This window comes from Budorcas taxicolor, chromosome 5, assembly GCF_023091745.1.
Source record: "Budorcas taxicolor isolate Tak-1 chromosome 5, Takin1.1, whole genome shotgun sequence".
Classification (NCBI taxonomy): domain Eukaryota; kingdom Metazoa; phylum Chordata; class Mammalia; order Artiodactyla; family Bovidae; genus Budorcas; species Budorcas taxicolor.
The window spans coordinates 100,129,579-100,149,883 of NC_068914.1; the positions used below are offsets into that span (position 1 = coordinate 100,129,579).

At 49.9% G+C, this 20,305-nt stretch overlaps 1 protein-coding gene across 1 annotated transcript; it reads left to right on the plus strand.

The window, feature by feature from the left end:
• The first annotated feature begins 3,235 nt into the window (after positions 1-3,235).
• On the plus strand, positions 3,236-19,012 carry AVIL (advillin). Its single transcript, XM_052640316.1, has 19 exons — positions 3,236-3,301; positions 4,594-4,668; positions 5,412-5,608; positions 7,041-7,149; positions 7,242-7,352; positions 7,590-7,792; positions 8,275-8,353; positions 8,482-8,580; positions 9,251-9,404; positions 9,507-9,607; positions 10,096-10,233; positions 10,343-10,501; positions 11,446-11,625; positions 13,245-13,390; positions 13,499-13,643; positions 15,067-15,255; positions 15,846-15,914; positions 17,028-17,144; positions 18,899-19,012. Exons 1-19 carry the CDS (start codon positions 3,236-3,238, stop codon positions 19,010-19,012), a joined length of 2,451 nt encoding a protein of 816 aa, XP_052496276.1.
• The last annotated feature ends 1,293 nt before the right edge of the window (positions 19,013-20,305 follow it).

Below are 20,305 nucleotides of genomic sequence, written 5' to 3' on the forward strand. Positions count from 1 at the left end.
GTGCTTAATAAGCATATGTTTGGTGTCCTATTGACTTCTGGTGAGGAACCAGAAGCCCCGGAGGGACTTAGGGACGTAGAGTCTTCCTTCTGTGCCCCTTACTGGTTTTCCCAGAGCAGGAGTCCTGAAACTCAACAGTGGTTCCTGGCACCTAGTAAGCACTCAGATTTTGATTGGACTGCCAAGGGACAAAACAGGATGACCTGATAACACACTGTAGGCCCTTCACCCAGACTTCACCTCCGAGAAATGCCCAGAAGCTTCTGGGGGAGGCGCTTGCCAGCCTGGACACCCCAGGGGCTCAGCGGGCGGCCCAGCCCTGCCTCCTGTCATCAGTGTAATGCATTCATATCTACAGGATGGCAAATTTCATATCCTCCCACCCTCTTTCCTGCATTATTGATGGACTGCACTTTTAAAAAATCAATTAGATCAGGGAGTGGGACTGGAGTTAAAAAGAAGCCTTTAAAAGTCTGCTCTTATTTTTGCTGTTTTGAATAGGAACAGATAAAGCTTTCCCTCTGGTTTGAATAAGTCAAGCCCAGGGCTAGGTTGGCTGTGATTGGCCAGGACTAGGAAAATGCGGTTAAAATGCAAACCCAAGCAAATAAAACCCAGTGTCTGCACAGCCATTATTAAGAGAAGGCAGCAGGGCCTGGAGCCTCCCACATTGGGTGGTTCCTCAACACTGCTTACCGACTGCAAGAAAACTGGGAAGACTGGTGAGAGAAGGCAAGGTAAGTTCTCTTTGGTTTATGGGTGCATGTCAGTAGAGCAATTTTACTAGACTAGAAAGAAAGGAGAAGACATTGAAATTTCCTTGGCCTTGTCTTCTTGGACGAGGCTTTTAGAGGATTGAACCAGGAGCTTGTCAGTTTTGCAAACTTCCTGCTGAGAAGTTGAGGTAATTTTTGAGAGACCCCTAAACATTAAGGCACATTTTCAAAAGCTAAGAGTATACCCCAGCTCAAATAGATGGTGTAGAGCAAGGCATAAATGAAAACCAGCTCCCTCTACTTGGGGTCCATTCATAGGAGTGTTGATAGCAATTAAGGGCCACTACCTTTTAACCTGGGATTTCAAAACTGCACCCTACCCAGCGGTAGTGTCAAAGGATACTAAGTTAATAAATTAGGAGTTGAGGAGGGATGGAGAGATGCTTTGGGAGACTTCGGTGTCACAGATGGAAATCACACCTTCTAGGTGTTCCAGTACGGCAAAGTTCCTTTTGTGAGCATGTCCTGTCCTGCATTTCAGGACTCCTGGCCCAGTGAGTGTCTTGATTGCTAAGTCCCTGTTGGGAATTGGGACCACTTTTGGCCCCTGGACTCACAGTCCTAATTAGTGACCGCTGGTTTGACTTTTAGCAGGTTTACACTTCGCTCTCTCCCAGGAACGAATTGGTCTTTATCCCCTTCCCCTAGTTGGGTCATGGCATTTACCTTTAGTGACTGAAATCTAGGATCTGCAGAAAACCTGAACAAATATTCCCCAGCAGTTCCAAGCAGCAAAGGGTGGGGCAGTGCCAGTTATCAAATTAAATCCTCAAACATTGACTGCTCCGCATCATTGCTCTGCTTTAGGCCTGCTACAGCAGTAGACAAAGGGAGGTTTTTGTTTCTCTTTTTTTGTTTTGCCAGTGTCCACACTAGATAATAGCACATACCCAAACCTAGGTTCATCTACCAAGGCTCAAGAAAAGAATGGCCAGACATGCTCCTAACAAGCACAATATGCTTCCAAATAGCCAAACCCCAGGCTTTCCTGGTGGCTCAGATGGCCTGCAATGCAGAAGACCCGGGATCGATCCCTGGGTCGGGGAGATGCCTTGGAGAAGGGAATGGCTACCAACTCCAGTATTCTTGCCTGGAGAATTCCATGGATGAGGATCCTGGTGGGCTACAGTCCATGGAGTCACAAAGAGTCAGACACAGCTGAGTGACTAACACTTTCCCAGCAAAATCCCAGACAGATCTTTCAGGGTGTTTGGTTTTTGTTTTTTCCTTTTCCTATGTATTAATGAATCAGTCAAGCCCATCCTTCACCTTTGCCTGTGAGAGCATCCATCAGTTACTGTGTATCACGAGATTGCAGGCCCCTTGAGAGCAAGAACCACACAGGAATCTTGATTATGTAAAAGCTGTGTGACCACGGCCATGTGTAGGTGCTGGATAACCCTAGACACACCTCGAGTAGAGATGGTGCCCAACGCGCACTTCTCTTTCCCTCTCCCTGTCGCTCCACACCCCGCCTGCGGGAGGCCACTGCACCACTGGCTGGATCTGTGGGGGAGGGCGGGTAGGATCTGTCCACAGGCCACGCCCACCTGTCCCTGCTGGCACCCTGAACTCTTAGTACTCCAACCAAGGATCCAACCCACCACCCCCTGCATTGGAAATCCCAGAGTCTTAAGTGGTGGACTGCCAGGGAAGTCCACCCCCTGAATTCTATGTCCCACCTCTGCCATTTTACCTTCCCTTTTCTTCTGTGAAGCACAGGGAATATATTAGTCATATGACAAAAGCAGGATGGGATAGTTTAAGGATGGTTTACTTTAAAAAGTCTGGTAAGTGAAAGCCCACAGAGTGGACTGTGAAGAAGGCCTGCCAAGCAAAGAGTCTGGGAGAACTGGAATAAGAATGAGAGAAGGAAACTCAGTTTGGAAATACTCTGATGTAAGCTTTTCAGCCCCGTGGGCCACTGGATTTAGGTAAGTTAGGAAGGGTTGCAGTACCTCAGAATAATTAGAACAGAGATTTTAAGATCAGGGAGGGATTTCTTTCTAGTGATACTGAGCAAATTATTTAACCTCTCTGAACCTCAATTTTCCCCCAATGTTAAGATGAAGGAAATATATTCAGCTTATGAGAATTAAATGAGAGAAATAAAGTCAGTCAACAGAGGGTTTAACACATTTGTCACCCCTTTGGTAAATAATCATGCCTGTTACCAGAGCTCTTAACAAGGGAAGTGGCAAGGGTGAAGCAGAACTTCCGGTGGGCACCACCCCCCACCACCTCCCCGCCGGGTCAGCCAGGCTTACGACGTGAACTTGGACAAGTCATTTCCCACATCACTGTGAGACGATGGTGCAGGGATGCGCCGTGAGGACATGGCCGGATGGCTGACAAGAGATTGGGAAGTGACTTAGGAGGAAAGCGGGCGGGATGCCTGCTCTAAGAGGCGTCATCTCCCCACTTGTCTGTGATGTTTCAGTCCCGGGAAGACAAGCACCATGTCTCTGAGCAGCGCCTTCCAGGCTGTGGGCAACGACCCTGGGATCATCACCTGGAGGATAGAGGTGAGCTGGGCTGGAAGGGGCTGCCGAAGGCCCCCCACACTGAGTCTCCTGCTAGTGGCTCGGCAGCAGTGAGAGGCAGGGCTGAAGAACATGGTCTCCTATCCTTGCACAGAGCGGGCGGGTGAACTGGAAGAAATGCTCTTCACTTTGGGAGCAGGGCTCCAAGCAAAAATAAGCTGGCCCTTTATCCAGCCATCTGCACTTCCAGTAAATGCCCTGGAGAGATGGGTGGGGCCTGGGCCACCCAGAGAGCCCCAAGACTACTGGCTGCTCTAGTCAGGACAATGGAACGAACCTGTCTTGCACGGGGCACTCTCGCTCCTGCAAAGTAGGAAGTTTGGGTACACCATAGATGGGGCCCTGCTCATCCCTTCTACTCCGGCTTGAGCCCCTCTGGCTGACCTGGAGCACCACCGGTCTGTAGTTGGGAACCGCCCTCGCCCAGAAACCCTCACCTCCTCCTCCTCCCTGCTCTGAGCCCAGTGAGGGACTGCTGCATAAAACCCAGGGGAGATGCCCGCCTCACTGTCGTCCACAGGAGGGGTCACAGCTGCCTAGCGAGCTGCTCAGAGCCAGGCACTCCCACTGCTTTTAAGGCTCCCTGGGCATTTAACAACTAATAGGAACAAGAAGTCACACAAACTGTGGGATATTTAACATTTTCACATTTGACTCACATATTTTACATAGAATATACTCACATAGGACCTCAGGTTTACCTCCTTGGAGATAGTGATGAAAGTCCCCATCTGAGGCCACATGAATGGCTCTCCTGGGACGAGCCAGATGTGCTATGACAGATGCATCAGAGCTCCAATCCAGACTCCAGACAGGAGCCCTGAGCACAGAACCTGCCCACAGCCAGCCCTCAGCCCCCAGAGCCACACAGAATCCGGGTATTCCACTCCGTTCTCAGACCTGGGCCAGTGCTGGGTGGATGGAGTCAGTGCTGGAGACCCTGGTGCTTTGGCTCAGAGACTTGAGGCTCTTCCTTGAGGGCTTACACCCAGCTGCATAGGACTGAGGGGGCTCACCAGATTCCTCAGTGTAGCGAGATGAGACCAGGCTGGTGGTGGGAGGACAGACCCCGGGCTGTGCGGGCGGAGCTCAGCAGAAGGCGAAGGGATGTGCGCTCATTCTGGGGCTGGCCACCATGCCCCATTGGGGACATCTCCCTAACTTTCCACCCACTCCCCAGCCCTGTCACCTGTGCCAAATAATAGCGTGGAGGGAGGAGGCCTGGGGGGCCGAGGGGGAAGGAATGTACCCTATCCATACCCCTGTCCTTCCAGAAAATGGAGCTGGCGCTGGTCCCCCTGAGTGCCCACGGCAACTTCTACGAGGGAGACTGCTATGTCATCCTCTCGGTGAGCACCGTCCCGCCCTCTCCTCTGATTCTCACAAGCTCCTCCCCAGAAAGCCAGTTCCGGGGCTTCCCTGGGAGATCTGCCCACAAAGTTAATCAGGCCTCTTGTATCTGTCTTGATTCTTCCTCGCTGTTGCATGGAACAGGCTTCCAGTTTGACTATCAAAGGCTGTGCTTAGGCCAGGGTTTTAAATTTTGCATCAGAATTGGGGGGGGGGGGGGTGGCCCTCAGTCTGAACCTCAGCACGTGGCCTATAGCCAGGCTTCGGCCTCCTGGGCCCAGACCCCAGATTACAGTGCTGTGGAGGAAGGCTAGGTGGACACAGGGCCGTCTCTGGCCTCAAAGTGCTCACCTAGCCGAGGGAACAGCCTCACACATGGATGGCGCTGACAGAGCCACGCTGGCAAACAGCAGCTCTATACAGCTGTGAGAGTGCAGGGGTGCAAATGAGCAACAAGAGAACTCTTGCCTGCAGTCCAGCCTGGCAAGATCCTCCCACCTCTGCTTATGTGGAGGACAGTAAGCTGTCAGCATTCCCCAAACGTAGGGAGGGACTCAGGCTGCTAGGGCTTGAGTCATGTAACAGGTCTGCCCAGGGGCCACTGCAGGGAGGAAGAGACTGCAGAGCAGGACACAGAGGCCCGAGCCTGCCGAGAATGGGACACAAGTCACCCTAGGCAGCTAGCTTCCCAGGCCAGAGGGGCAAACCGGCCCCTGAGCCAGTCTCTTTGACTACACCCCAGACCCGGAGAGTGGGCAGCCTCCTCTCCCAAGACATCCACTTCTGGATTGGGAAGGACTCCTCCCAGGATGAACAGAGCTGTGCAGCCATCTACACTACGCAGCTGGACGACTACCTGGGGGGCAGCCCTGTTCAGCACCGGGAGGTCCAGTACCACGAGTCCGACACCTTCCACGGATACTTCAAGCAGGGCATCATGTGAGTAGCTGGGCACACAGCAAGGACGTAGATGTGGTCCACCAAAGAGGAAACCCAAAGGCTAAAAAGTATGTGAAGAAAGTAATCAGAGCAATGCGAATCAAAACAAAGCTGTCCTTTCCACCAGTGTAAGTTAGAGGGCTGGGTGCTGCTGAGTGTTGGCAAGGCTGTGGGGAGATGGGCCTGGAGCCCTGCTGGTGGGAGCGATGACTGCCCCAGTGTTCCGGAGGGCAGTCTGCTACTGCCACTGGGGCAGTTCCCAGGTCCACAAGGGCACGGGAGCCAGAATGTTCATAGTTGTATTAGTGGTGGTGAGAAGCTGCAGGCAGTGGGGCGTGCCTCCCCCGGGGAGACTGAACAGGAGAAACACTCCGAGACAGCACGGAGTACCATGCGGTCACATTAAGACACATCTGACCTGTGGACACACCTTAAAAACACTGGGCTTAAGGAACACAGGAAGAAACAGGCTTGAAATAGAGAACAGAATGCCAATTCCTGTCTGTAAAAAATGACATAAGCACAAAACAACAGGCCACGTTTACCAGAATGAAAATGGAAAGATAGATGTTAAATGGTTAGAATGGATGCCTATGGTGGGGAGAAAAAGGCAGGGAGGGGAGGGTTTGCAGATAAAAGGGAACACATGAACACTTCAAGAGGGGGGTCTTGTAAAGGCCAGTGATGACAGACAGCCTTCCATGAGCTGAGGAGTTTGATCACCTCCAAACTTTACACTTGAGACTGACGACATTTACCCTTGGAATTCTTTTGTTGTCAATCTCAAGGAGCTCAAGAGTTCTGAGGCTGGTCGAAGGCCAGCTTCTTGCAGGTGAGCAGTCCTCACTGAGGACCCACTGGGCACGGAGCAGCCTGCTGAGTCACCAGAGCAGCAACACCTGTAGAGCAGCAACACCTGTTGAGCAGCAACAGAGGCCCTCTGCTCCCGGGGGCTTTCTGGGTGCCCTTCACATGTGGGATGCCTAGAGGAGGCTGGGTTGGGGTGAGACCCAGAGGCAGGAGAGTGGTTTCCTGGAGTGAGCTGGTCTTCAGGCCACAGGGAGATGACTGTGCCCCTCCCCCAACACACATGATGTTCAGCTTCAAGAACAAAACAAAGCAAGCTCTTCCATGCCGTGGGGACTCGATCACTCCTCTGTCTGGAGATCTAGTCCTCTGGTGGTTGGTTCCTACTCTTAATATCTCAACTCAAATGTCAGTCCTCCAGAGAAGACAGTCCCAAATGTTCTGTCAAAAAGCCCTCCACTGAGGGCAACTCTGCGGCAGGGGTGACCAGCATCAGTGTTTGCCTTGCTCATTTACCGTCATCACCTGTGTGCGCAGAGGCTGCCTCTGTGTGGCCCACCACTCTCTCCCCAGGACCTGGCACATAGCAGGTGCTCAGTAAATAATGCAACGGTTGTTCCCTCAGCTACAAGAAGGGGGGTGTGGCCTCTGGGATGAAGCACGTGGAGACCAACACCTACGACGTGAAGCGGCTGCTGCATGTGAAGGGGAAGAGAAACATCCGGGCCACCGAGGTGAGTCCTGCCCCCTGTCTGTCCTGGGCCTGAGGCCTCTCCGCCTGGCACCCAGGAATTCCTTCTGCCTGATGTCTACCTCTTCTCTGCAGGTGGAAATGAGCTGGGACAGTTTTAACCAAGGGGATGTCTTCTTGCTGGATCTTGGGAAGGTCATCATCCAATGGAACGGCCCGGAGAGCAACAGTGGGGAGCGCCTGAAGGTGTGGCCCATGCGGTCGGCCCCTCCTTTCCCCCAGCTACTCTTTCCTTCTTTCCTGGCTGGCTCTTTCCTGCCCTTCCAGCCAGATGCCTGCCTTTGAGCAGCATCTGTTTCAGAGACAGGCCACATGACTGAGGCTGCAACTCAGCCTGGGGTTCCTCAGCATCAGGGTAACCCCTGTGTCTGGGATCTAGGCTGTTTCTCTTGAAGCTAAGGGCATCCCTGGCCTTCTTTACAGGCGATGCTTCTGGCAAAGGATATTCGGGACAGGGAGCGAGGGGGCCGTGCTGAGATAGGAGTGATCGAGGGAGACAAGGAGGCAGCCAGCCCGGAGCTGATGAAGGTCCTTCAGGACACCCTCGGCCGGCGCTCCATTATCCAACCGGCAGTCCCAGATGAGGTCATAGATCAGCAGCAGAAATCAAACATCACGTTGTATCAGTGAGTAGCTAAGGCTGGCTGCTGGTTGGAACCTGGGGTCAGGAGAAGGTGGCCCCCAGAGAAACAAGCACTTCTGCTTGGCTCCATCTGGGGTGCAGGCACCTGGGTTTCTTTCAGTCTTTCTTCGAATGCAGCTTCTACAAGGAACTCGTTGTTCCCTGAGCAGCTACTGTTTGCTCTTGTTAGCAATGATTCCTGGTCTCTGGGAGAGAATGTTCCTTGACTCAGGTCTATGCATCCCAGGGGTATGGACAGGATAATGTCAGGGGTAGGGTAGAGATAATATTCAGGAAAGAGATACACAGAAGTCTCCCCCAGACAGCAGTGTCCATCACATTCCAGTCTGCACTCAAGCCATGCCTGTCGCAAGAAGTCAAACTCTACCCAGAAACTCCATCCTAAGACCAAGGCAGGAAATAGCAAACTGACCACATGATGCGTTGTAGAAGGGAAGGTACAGGCTAACTTCTTCCCTTCTCCAGTGTCTCAGATTCATCTGGACAGCTGGTGGTCACAGAGGTAGCGACGAGGCCTCTGGTCCAGGACTTACTGAACCCTGATGTGAGTAGCACTTGGGTGGGCTTGGCTTGGGGTAGCTGGACCTGGCTTCAGAGGCAGGCCGCACGGAGAGGCCTTCCTTATGGTCTCGGGCAGCAGTAACCACTTTTGTCCCTGGCCATCTGCTTCAGGACTGCTACCTCCTGGACCAAAGTGGAACCAAGATCTATGTGTGGAAAGGAAGAGGAGCCACAAAGGCTGAGAAACAGATGGCCATGTCTAAAGCCCTGGTAGGAGCTATGGACATGCAGTATTATCCAAAAAGTTTGTCCACAAAGCGTCAGAGGTGCTCGGAGAGCCATACTAGGCGCTGGAGCACAAAACATCGCAGTTATATCCGTGACTTCACAGTCAGACAGATGAACTGGGATTCAAATCCAGGTCTAGTGTTACCTCCTGGGGTTGTTGTGATGGTTAAATAACATTTGTAAAGCACTCAAACACACTGGCACACACAACTTCCCAATAAAAGGTGGCTGTTATTATTGAAGGCAATATCACATATCAACAGCCCTGTCCTCAAGGAACTTATGACATTATTGTGCAGCCTCCTGCAGCTGAACCAAGCAGGATGCATCTACCAAGCAAAAAAAAAAAAGGTAAATGAAGGTGATGCAAAGTCAATAGAGTACAGAAGTGCTGAAGGAATATACTACAGAGGATTAAAAAAAAATCAGTAATAATCATGACCAATGAAGGAATGCCAAAATGTTCCATTTAGTCCTTTCCTTGAGGCAGCTAGCTTGGTCCCTAGACAGAAGTGGGTTAGAATTTGACTCTGACTCCCAGAAGGAAACAATCTTTTCCAATGGTTTCAAAGGGGTGAATTACCAATCAAGCCAAGAACCCAGTGCATTCCCTGACTGACCTGCCCTTTGGGGGTGGGGGGGGTACCCACAGAATTTCATCAGGATGAAGGGCTACCCCAGCAGCACCAACGTGGAGACCGTCAATGACGGTGCCGAGTCGGCCATGTTCAAGCAGCTGTTCCAGAAGTGGACGGCGAAGGAACAGACCATGGGTCTGGGGAAAACGTTCAGCGTGGGTAAAGTTGGTAAGACTGCCCCCAGATGGTGTTCTCATTGTGGGGAGTCTCTAGAAAGACGGGCACGGATGCTTTCCACTCACCTGGCTTCTCCCAACCCCTTCTCTGCAGCGAAGGTTTTCCAGGATAAATTTGATGTAATTCTGCTGCACACCAAACCAGGGGTGGCAGCCCAGGAAAGAATGGTGGATGACGGCAATGGCAAAGTTGAGGTAATAAGCCCAGTGCCCCATGTGCCCGGGCAGGCAGGGCACCGGCTCGCCTGGCTGCTTTGCTGCAGAGGAGCACACGGGATCCTGTGTCTCCTCTGCTTCCCTTGTCACCTCCGGGGCCTCGGGACCCTTCCCTAAGAGGTGTCTGCGTCTGCAGGGCTCTCCCACAATTCTTCAGGGAAGGAAAAGGTACGCACCCCAGTGTGCTGTCAACAGCTCACCTGGCAGACGCATTCAAATCACCTCTGAGCTGTGATGGGGGTGCGTCTGACCAGGGATGACCTAGTTCTCCGGATTCAAATCATGCAAATGTGATAAGCCCTCAGTACTGGGAAGAAGCAGCAGAGGATAAGGGGTACTGTGAATGGACCTTTGTGCCTCATCCACCTGGATTCTCTGCTCAGCATGGCCCAGTTCCCTCCAGGTGGCTGTTTGTTCAAAGAAGACTCCCCCCATCTCTGGGGAACTGTGTCTCCTTCTATGCCCAGGTCTGGAGGATAGAAAACCTGGAGCTGGTCCCCGTGGAGCACCAGTGGTATGGCTTTTTTTATGGGGGAGACTGCTATCTGGTTCTCTATACGTACGAGATGCATGGGAAGCCTCATTACATCCTGTATATCTGGCAGGTAGGCCTGGGGCAGGCTCTTAGCTTTGGATCCTGGTGCTTCCTCTGGCCACTGAGCTGGGGGGAGGGGGGAGGTGGCAGGGCCCCATTGCACCCTCTCACCCCTGCAGGGCCGCCACGCCTCACTGGATGAGCTGGCAGCCTCAGCATATCAGGCGGTAGAGGTGGACCAGCAGTTTGAAGGGGCCCCCGTGCAGGTTCGGGTCACCATGGGGAAGGAGCCGCGCCACTTCATGGCCATCTTCAAAGGAAAGCTGGTCATCTTTGAGGTGAGAAACCTTAGGTAAAATTCCACCAGAAGCAGAATGCTCAGAGCCAGCAGGTCAGCAGGGAGCTACAGTAGAGGAGAGGAGGGGTGGAGAGTGAGGCTTGGGGTGGACACAGACGAGAAGGGGGTAAATCTCTCTAAGACACTGAAGTGTATCCCGACTGCCTAGGGCTTCGAGTCCACACTCCTGCCTAGTTCATGTTCAAGGTCTTGTATAATCTGACCCATATTACCTGTGCAGGTGCATCAGCCTCAGCTCCCTAACCTCCACACTCCACTCCAGTCAGGTGGGTCTCCTCTTTAGACCTCACATGTGCTCTATCGTCCTGTCTGTCTCCTCCAGCCATTGTGCCCCTGACTCCAGTCCCATGTCTTCCAGAAAGCCTTGGCTGAAGCACCACCAGGACTGTATGATGTCACAGGCTTGACATACACAAGTCTGTGGTCAAGCCCTAGTCTTGTCATTGATTAGCCAGTTTTCTGAGCTTCAGTTTCCTCACCTGCACTGTGGGATAATAGTACCTACTTCACAGAGTTATTATGAGGATCAATAAAATGATACAGCCAAGGCACCAGAAAAGAGCCTGGCATATGACTCAGGTCTCAGAATGAAAGCTAACACCATTTCTTAAAAATATGTATTTATTTGGCTGCAGAGGGTCTTAGCTCTCGCATGTGGGACCTAGTTCTCTGACCAGGGATTGAAGCTGGGCCCCCTGCACTGGGAGCACAGAGTCTTAGCTGCTGGACAACCAGGGAAGCCCCCGAAAGCTAACACTGTTGGTACCGTAACTCCGGCTCACCTCGACCTCTCTCAGTTGGCTGAGAAGCTCCTTGAGGGCAGAAATGGTGTCAGATACAGCCCTGTTCCCCACAGCGCTGGCCCAGTGCTCAGGCAACACGGCACACCTTAGATCTAGACTCTGCTTTTCTTTTTCTCTCTAGGGTGGCACTTCTAGGAAGGGAAATGCTGAGCCAGATCCTCCAGTAAGACTCTTCCAGATTCAAGGACATAACAAATATAACACCAAAGCAGTGGAAGTCCCAGCCTTCACCTCCTCCCTAAACTCCAATGATGTCTTTCTGCTGCGGACGCAGGCAGAGCACTACCTGTGGTTTGGCAAGGTAGGACGGCTGGCCCAGCAGTCACACCCATCCCTTGGCTCCCAGCCCTGCACCCACCCTCTGGTCAGCAAGGGCAAAGGAACTTAGAGTAGGCTGGAACAGTCCTCACAAAGAGGAGTCTTTTCCTAAAGATTCTTCAAAGGGACCAGCAGTGTTTCTCACAATTAGGCCTCCAGTTACACACTCAATAATGGCACTCCTCTCACCCAGGAGACCCTCTATAAACAGCTAAACACATGGAGGCTGGATGCAGGATGGAAAAGCCAATCTTTCCACACCAGTGTGATGCACTGTAATAGGACAGGCATTAACACTGAACAAAACAACAGTAAAAATATGATGTTTGTCAATTCAGATTTCATGCATTGAAAAGCACTAGAACTGTTTTACAAAAGAGAACAGAATAGAAAAAGATGCTCAATATTAATAGTCATTAGGGAAATGCAAATAGAAACTCCAATGAGATACCACTACACACCTAGGAGTAATGACTAAAAAACTGATAATATCTAGTGCTGGTGGCAAAAAGCAATAGGAATTCTCACACACTGCAGGTGAAAATGCAAATATGGCCTTAGAAAACAATTTGACAGTTTCTTATAAAACATATACTTATTGTATGAGCCCATTCCTGGGTATGTACCCATGTGAAAAAACTACCTTCACACAAAAATCTATACAGAAATGTTTAATAGCACCTTTATTTGTAATTGCCAAAAACTGGAAGCAAATCAACTGGAGGATGGATAAGCAAGCAGTGGTGCCTCCACACAATTGGAATGGAATACTACTCAGCTGCAGAACACCCACAGCTGCAAGGAAGAATCTCAAATGCGTTATGCTAAGTGAAAGAAGCTAGACTCAAAGGCCACACAGTGTAGGACTCCATTTACCAGGTTTTGGAAGAGGCAAAACCGTAGTGATGGAGAACAGATCCCTGGTTGCCAGAGGCTAAGGATTCAGGGAGGGTTTGACTACAAAGGTATGGTAGTCTAGAGGGAAGCTTTTGCAGAGGTGAGGCAACTTCTCTGTTTTTGTTGTGGTGGTGGTAGCATGATTCTATGCATTTGTCAAGAGTCATAGAACTCTATGGCAGAAAGAGTGAATTTTCCTGTATATAATTTTAAAAATAAGTTTAATTTTTTCCTTAAAAAAAAATCAAAAGTAGGTGCTAAAATTCCAACTGAAGGTAAAACAAAAGTGACCTCTCAATACCCACTGAGCGGTTCAGAGTCTAGTCCTGCCCTTTGCTCCCACACTGTTTTCCTCCTTCCCACCCACCCCAGCCCCCCACCCCCGCCTCCACCCTTCCAAGCACCGGAACCACCCTTCCAAGCACCGGAACAAACCCATCTATCTCCCTGTCCTGAGGTCTTTTGGCTTGGTAACTAATCCTGGCTGCTGCTGCTGCTGCTAAGTCGCTTCAGTCGTATTTGACTCTGTGTGACCCCATAGACAGCAGCCCACCAGGCTCCCCCATCCCTGGGATTCTCCAGGCAAGAACACTGGAGTGGGGTGCCATTTCCTTCTACACTGAGTTATTAGTCTAAGGCACTTTATTCCCACATCAACGTACCTGTGTGTGACTAACATCTGTGTTCTCGCCACACCGTTCTCAGGGGTCTAGTGGGGATGAGCGGGCGATGGCTAAGGAGCTGGCCGGACTTCTCTGCGACGGTACTGAGAACACAGTGGCTGAGGGCCAGGAGCCAGCTGAGTTCTGGGACCTGTTGGGAGGGAAAACTCCCTACGCCAGTGACAAAAGGTACAGGACCACAGCATCCCCCTCCGTTTGGCTCCCCCTGCCTCCCAGACTGGTGAACTGCAGGTGATTTCCAAGCAGCTCAGCTCCTCTGCATGGACTGTATTGCAGACTACAGCAGGAGATCCTAGATGTCCAGTCTCGTCTCTTTGAATGTTCCAATAAGACTGGCCGGTTCACTGTCACTGAGATCATAGACTTCACCCAGGACGACCTGAACCCAGGTGACGTGATGCTCCTGGATACCTGGGACCAGGTAAGACACAGCCGGAGAGCTTGGAACGAATGACAGACATCCTCACGCTTTAGTCTATTTTTGTATAGTATCTCTCCCCCAAACCCCAGTTAAGCCAGGGTAGCCCTGGACCATCCCCAAGTCAATCAAACAATTGTTAGTGGTGACCGAAGGGAGAGCCTGCTTTTTTGCCAGCGTTGGAGAGAATAGAATGTTGTTTGAAACTCACCATCCTGGGAATTTTCCCACCATGCTCTGCGAAAATCATGCCATCCTACCTATCACACACTCCATTCTCTCAGGACCAAGAGCAGCAGGCTCCACACCTGGAGATATGGGCCTTTGGGGGAATAAAGGGATAAAAGGGGACATCTTCAAGGCCACCCTTCCGCCACATCCTGACACCTCTTCCTTTCTAATCACTGTGCTGGGTGTGGTGTCACTAAGGCGAAGGGCCCCACCCCACTCTCAGAGTCTACAGGCTAATGGAGGGTGGAGGAGACCGGACGTAGAATCATCATTTTACTGTGATGGAGGTACCTATGAAGTGCCTCAGCAGCGCAAATTAGGGGTATTCAACACAGTTCAAGGGCTCAGAGAAGACTCTCTGGAGGAGATGGCTCCCAGACTCCAAGGAGAAACAGGTATCAACCAAGTAAAGAGGCCATTCCAGGCAAAAGAAAAGCAAGGCAGGAAATAGTCTAGTATATAGGGAACTACAAAGAGTATTATCAGAGTATAATACAGAGTTAAAGAGTGCCCTAGAGGTGAAGCTAAAGAAGTAGGTATGGACCTTACCAACCAAGTCAAGAAGTTTGGAACTTACCCTGGAAAGCTACTGAAATTTAAGCAGGTGAGTGACATGGTCAGAGTGTGCTTAGATCACTCACTCTGGCGAGTGTAGGAGAGGAGGGAGCGGGTGTGAGAAAAAAGAAGACTGTACGTTGGGAGGCCCGTCAGCACACCATGGTCCTAGTTCAGAAAGAGCTGCTGCTGGCCCACACAGAAGCAGTGGAGCAGAGCTGGATGGATGGCGACAGATTTGACAAAAGCGTGGGAGGTAAACTAGCTCAGTCCTGGTGATACAGAAGGCATTCAGGATGATTCCCAGGTTACTGCCTTGGGTGACTGAATGGACACCATTCCCCAAGAATGGAGACACAGATACAAGTTTAGAAAAGAGCTCCATGTTGGGGGTGTTATACTTGAGGTGCTTGGAGACAGCCAAGAGGAGATGTCTTGCAAGCAGCTGGATTCAGGAAGCTGACGTTTAGAGAGTTCAGGACTGGAGATGTAGATGTGGGAGATACACAAATCAAAACAAATCTGAGAAAAACTTTACTCTGCTGAGGCTATGAACTGCTGGCGGGGAAAGACGGGGCAGTGTGTACTATCTAGCTTTGGCACGAGTGAGTGCAGTAACAAACAGTCTCTATGACAACAGGTGTTCCTGTGGATTGGGGCTGAGGCCAATGCCGCAGAGAAGGAGAGCGCTCTGTCTACCGCCCAGGAGTACCTGCACACTCACCCCAGCGGCCGAGACACCGGCACACCAATCCTGATCGTTAAACAGGGGTTCGAGCCTCCCATCTTCACAGGCTGGTTCCTGGCCTGGGACCCTCACATTTGGAGTGTAAGGACAGAGAAGCAGGGAGATGTTCTTACTGCCAGGGTGCTCAGCACTGACAGCTCAGAAGGATGGCAGGGTACTTGAGGGCCGAGTCGACCCAGGACTGTACCTCCCCACTCCCTTCTCCCCTCTTGCGTTTTCACCTTCCTTCTCTTTCGCATCCTGCACAGCAGTTAAGTTTAGTCGGCAAATTCACAGCTTGCCTCAGGAACAGGCAACGTGATAAGCAGTAAAGTTTGTGAAGTCTGTCCACACACATTACACCCTGATAGCCAGGGGAACATTGTTGCCTGTGTTACAAATGAGGAAGCTCAGAGGAGAAGTTACTTGTCTACAGTCACAACCAGTAGGAAGAAGCCAGGTTTTCTGACTCCTAGTCAACTGTTCTTAGTATGGAACATTGAGGAGCCACCAGCAAAAAGTGCAGATCATGTTTAAGTACCTTCCAACCCTGCATAGTCCTTTCTGCTTATCTCTGAAATGTTTTCTGTCCGCTGGCTGTTTTTCTTCTCTCAAGGGTTATAGACCAGACCTGAGACGTCCCTCCACTATAAGCAGCATCTCATCCTGTGTTTTCTATCTCTTCTTTCCAGGCAGGGAAATCATATGAACAGTTAAAAGAGGAGCTGGGAGACGCTGCTGCTATCACAAGAATCACTGCTGTGAGTTTCTTGGAGGAGCTATTCACAGGCAACCAGAGCCAGAAAGAAACAGCAGATGCAACAGACACAGCATGGCCGAAACCCTATCATGTCCTTCTCAGTATCACTCTGACAGTCTAATTGGATGTGAAGATTGTTTTAATTGGTAGAAAAAGCAGGCTTCAGAGCCGAGTTCCTTATTTTACTGCCTTCCAGAATTTAGAACAGACTTGCTGTTACCAAATCGAATTATTCAACTCTGTCACTCAGGAGAGATTAAATTTACTAGTAGTATTTTTCAGAAATAACAAGCTTCTAACCCAGGTGGGGCTTCCCTGGTGGCTCAGAGGGTAAAGCGCCTGCATGCAATGCGGGTGACCTGGGTTCGATCCCTGGGTGGGGAAGTTCCCCTGGAGAAGGAAATGGCAACCCACTCCAGTATCCTTGCCTGGAGAATCCCATGGAAGAGTCTGGTGGGCTACAGTCCGTGGGGTAGCAAAGAGTCGGACACGACTGAGCGAGCTCACTTCACTTCAACCCAGGTGACACTATTAGTTTCTGACAGTGGCATCCACAGAAACTCAGACCATTACCCCTGTTTTAATGGCCCCCAAAAGTGGAGCTCCTGGCCGAGAATCCAACAGCTTTTTGACATCAGGACAGTGCACAGCACCTCTGTCCAAACCATCTGGCATTTTGTTGTTTGTGCTCTAAAAACTCAAGATTTCAAAACTCATGGCAATGTAGCATCTTTAAAATGTATTTAAGAGAAGTATGACTTCAATTTGAAATCATCTGAAGGCCAGAAATGTAGAGCTCAAAGTAAAAGTACCAAGAGAAAGGATGTGATCACAGTATTTAAGTGAGATTTATGCAAAACATTCACGCCAACTGACGATACAGGATTTACCTTAGACTCACTGAATCAGCTTCCCAAGAACCCTCAAACTAAAATATTTTAGATTTCCAGATGACTCTGACATGCAGCCAGTGTTGGGAACCACTGTTCCAAAAGATGATTATAAAGTGTGAAGTGGTAAAAAAAAAAAAAGAAATTTAAATGTTATAAACACAGAACTTCAATCCACAGACCTGAGTGGTCTTTTATTGTGTCTACATTCTTATCTTCCCTAGGATATGAGGGACACAACCCTTCCCCTGAATTCTGAGCCAAAATATTACCCCCTAGAAGTTCTGTTGAAAAATCAGAGTCAGGAGTTGCCAGAGGATGTGAACCCTGCCAAAAAGGAGGTGAGTGACTGACGTGAGTGGATCTCTGCATAAGCACCATCTTGGAGTATGGCCAACACTGTAAACACTCAGTAGACATCTGACCTACCCAGGAGCTCAAGCCAGAAACCCAGGGCTCCTTCTCGATTCTTTTTCCTCAGCTCCCACATCAACCCATCAGCTAGCTGCCACCCACTGCTCTCCATCTCTATGCTGCCAGTATGGCCAGCCATCATGGACCACTGCCATAGGCCCCCAGTGAGTCTCCACCTCTGTCCCTACAATCTGATCCCCATATAACAACCAATGGGCTTTTACAGCAGATGATACTCTTCTGTTTAACACACCTCGAATGGCTTCCCACTGCACTTAGAATCCAGAGTCCCTGTAATGGCCTCCAAGGCCCTATACAACCTGGCCCCTATCCACCTCTGATTTAATCTTACAGGCCACTACTGTCTTCACTTACAGCCCTTTAGCCAGTTGCTGTTTTTCTGTTCCTCAAACGTGAGCCTTTCTGCTGGCTACTGCTCCTGCCTGAAAAAACATCTCTCCCAGATCATCAGAGAGCCAGGTCCACCTCATTGTTTAGGTCACAGCTGCAGGGTCACCTCCCCAGGAAGGCCTTCCCTGGCCACCCGACCCTGCCTCCCTCAGCCCCTACAGTCCTCTTGTACTTGGTCACTCAATGTCTGTCTGCCCCACTCCCTGACACCTTCAAAAGCAGGGGCCTTGTCTGTACTGTTCACCATCACATTCTCAGCTTCTTAGCACCTGAACGGTGACTGGCAGATCATAGGCACAACTTCCGTTTCAGCTGATTTAATCAACAGTCATGTTGAATGAATGAATTTATTTTCCCCTTGAAGGGTCTCTGGGCTTCCCTGATAGCTCAGTTGGTAAAGAATCTGCCTGCGCCCGGTTTGATTCCTGGGTAGGGAAGATCCGCTGGAGAAGGGATAGGCTACCCACTCCAGTATTCATGGGCTTCCCTGGTGGCTCAGCTGGTAAAGAATCCACCTGAGATGCAGGAGACCTGGGTTCAATCCCTGGGTTGGGAAGATCACCTGGAGAAGGGAAAGGCTACGCATTCCAGTATTCTGCCTGGAGAATTCCATGGACTGTATAGTCCATGGGGTTGCAAAAAGTCAGATACAGCTGAGCAACTTTCACCTGAAGGGTCTCTAAATTTTCCACAGTGTCTTATGTAACCAATTCTTCAGTATCTGGGCTACATCCTTGAAAACAGAAACCATACCTTAATAATTTTACTTGGACTGAAAATATTCATTAATCATTAATAAATAAATGTTAGAATGTTATGCTCTCAACAAGATCCACCTGATCCTGCATTGGAAAACATCTGGATAAAAAAATGGCAGATAAAAAAGAAAAATATTAATAAAAAATGGCAGATGAGGGCATAGGGCAAGGAAACCTGTCACTCAGTTTAGCTCTCCATTCAGCCAAAGCCTAATGTTTAGCACTCATACATAATATATAACCCATTTCTTGTCCTTCTGGCAAGAGACTGGTGCCAGGTGGGACTGCAAGCGCAGTGAACCCAGTCAGCGCTTCCACAGGCCACGGTGGGATTCCACAAGCTGAAGAGCTCGCCAATGAATAATTTAAGTCAAACACAGACTTTCTGAAAAATTCATTCTACTTTCCCTTTCAAGAAACTACTTGGGACTATCTCTTGGCCCCTCTGCCCCCACCCCATTAACACGACAGGTGCCAGGTCTTCTAACTAGAAACTTTGTTTTCTCTCTTAGAATTACCTCTCTGAACGGGACTTTGTTTCTGTGTTTGGCATCACAAGAGGGCAGTTTGCTGCTCTGCCTGGCTGGAAACAGCTCCAGATGAAGAAAGAAAAGGGGCTTTTCTGAGGCAAGAAGGCATCTGCCTATTGTAAGATCCCAGAAGAGAGCAGACAGTGCCAATGTCAGGAAAGAATTTCTCTAATTTCTGCCTAACGTCCAGCTACTTAATGGAGAGATAGTTGAGCCTGCCAATCACAGCATGTACTCCATTTTTCTCATCCCTGCGTTTCTTAGTTGTCATATACCTAAAATGGTAGCTGCTCACTTTGAAATTTTTATGGTCTTCTGGCTGAAGCCTTAGCAGAAAATGCTAAAACTGCATGAAAATCTGGAGAAGTCAAAAGTAAGAGAACAGAAAAATTGTTTAAAGTGCTTAACTCTGGGGCAAGGGCCTAAGTTTGTTTTAAATTTTAAGGTTGGTATTTTCTATTTAACCCACAAATCATCAAAGTTATTCACATATATACCCTGAAGTCAAAATCTAAATGCTCAAATCTGTATGTGCCAGAAGTTTTTAAGTTTTCAAATAAAGATATCTATAAGGACAAACGGGAGTTCTTTTCAGTATTTTGGGTCTGCCCATTAGGGTAACTATTGTGTTCTATGAGAGAAATGTCTCAGGACTGGGCAAGTCAAGAGGCACTGCTGGGCTTCCCTAGAGTGGCTCAGTGGTAAAGAACCCACCTGCTGATGCAGGAGACATGAGTTCGATCCCTGCTCTGGGAAGATTCCACGTGCCATGGAGCAACTAAGCCTTTGAGACACAACTATTGAGTCTGCACTCTAGAGCGCAGAAGCCCCAGCTACTGAGCCCATGAGCCCCAACTACTGAAGCCTGCAAACTTATAGAGTCCGTGCTCCGCAACAAGAGAAGCCGCTGCAATGAGAAGCCCGAGCACCACAACTGGAGTAAAAGCCCACAAAGCAACAAAGACCCAGCACAGCCGTCAACAAATAAAACTATTAAAATTTTTTTTAAAAGAGGCACTGCTGAGGGAGCTCTCTGGATAGCTGGGATCCCTGTTTCTGGCACAAGAATCCCAGAATCTGCCTCACAGCTGTCCAGGAAACCTCAGGCCCCACCCAGCTACACCCTACTATCCAGAAGAGAAACAAGGCCATGTGTTATTAATTTCAGGAATGAGGCCAGAACCAGTGTGTATACCACCACAGAGAGCCTTCAAAGCATGCTACAGACATCAACAAATGAACCACATTTTCCAGACAACTCTGAGTCAACCACTGCAGAAGATTCCATGTGGCAAAAGTAATGTAACTGGGGAAGTTCCAGGATAGAAGCGCAGTCCAAAGCATCACAAAGTAAAACTGAACAAGAGAGGTCTCTGTCACAGGAGTAGG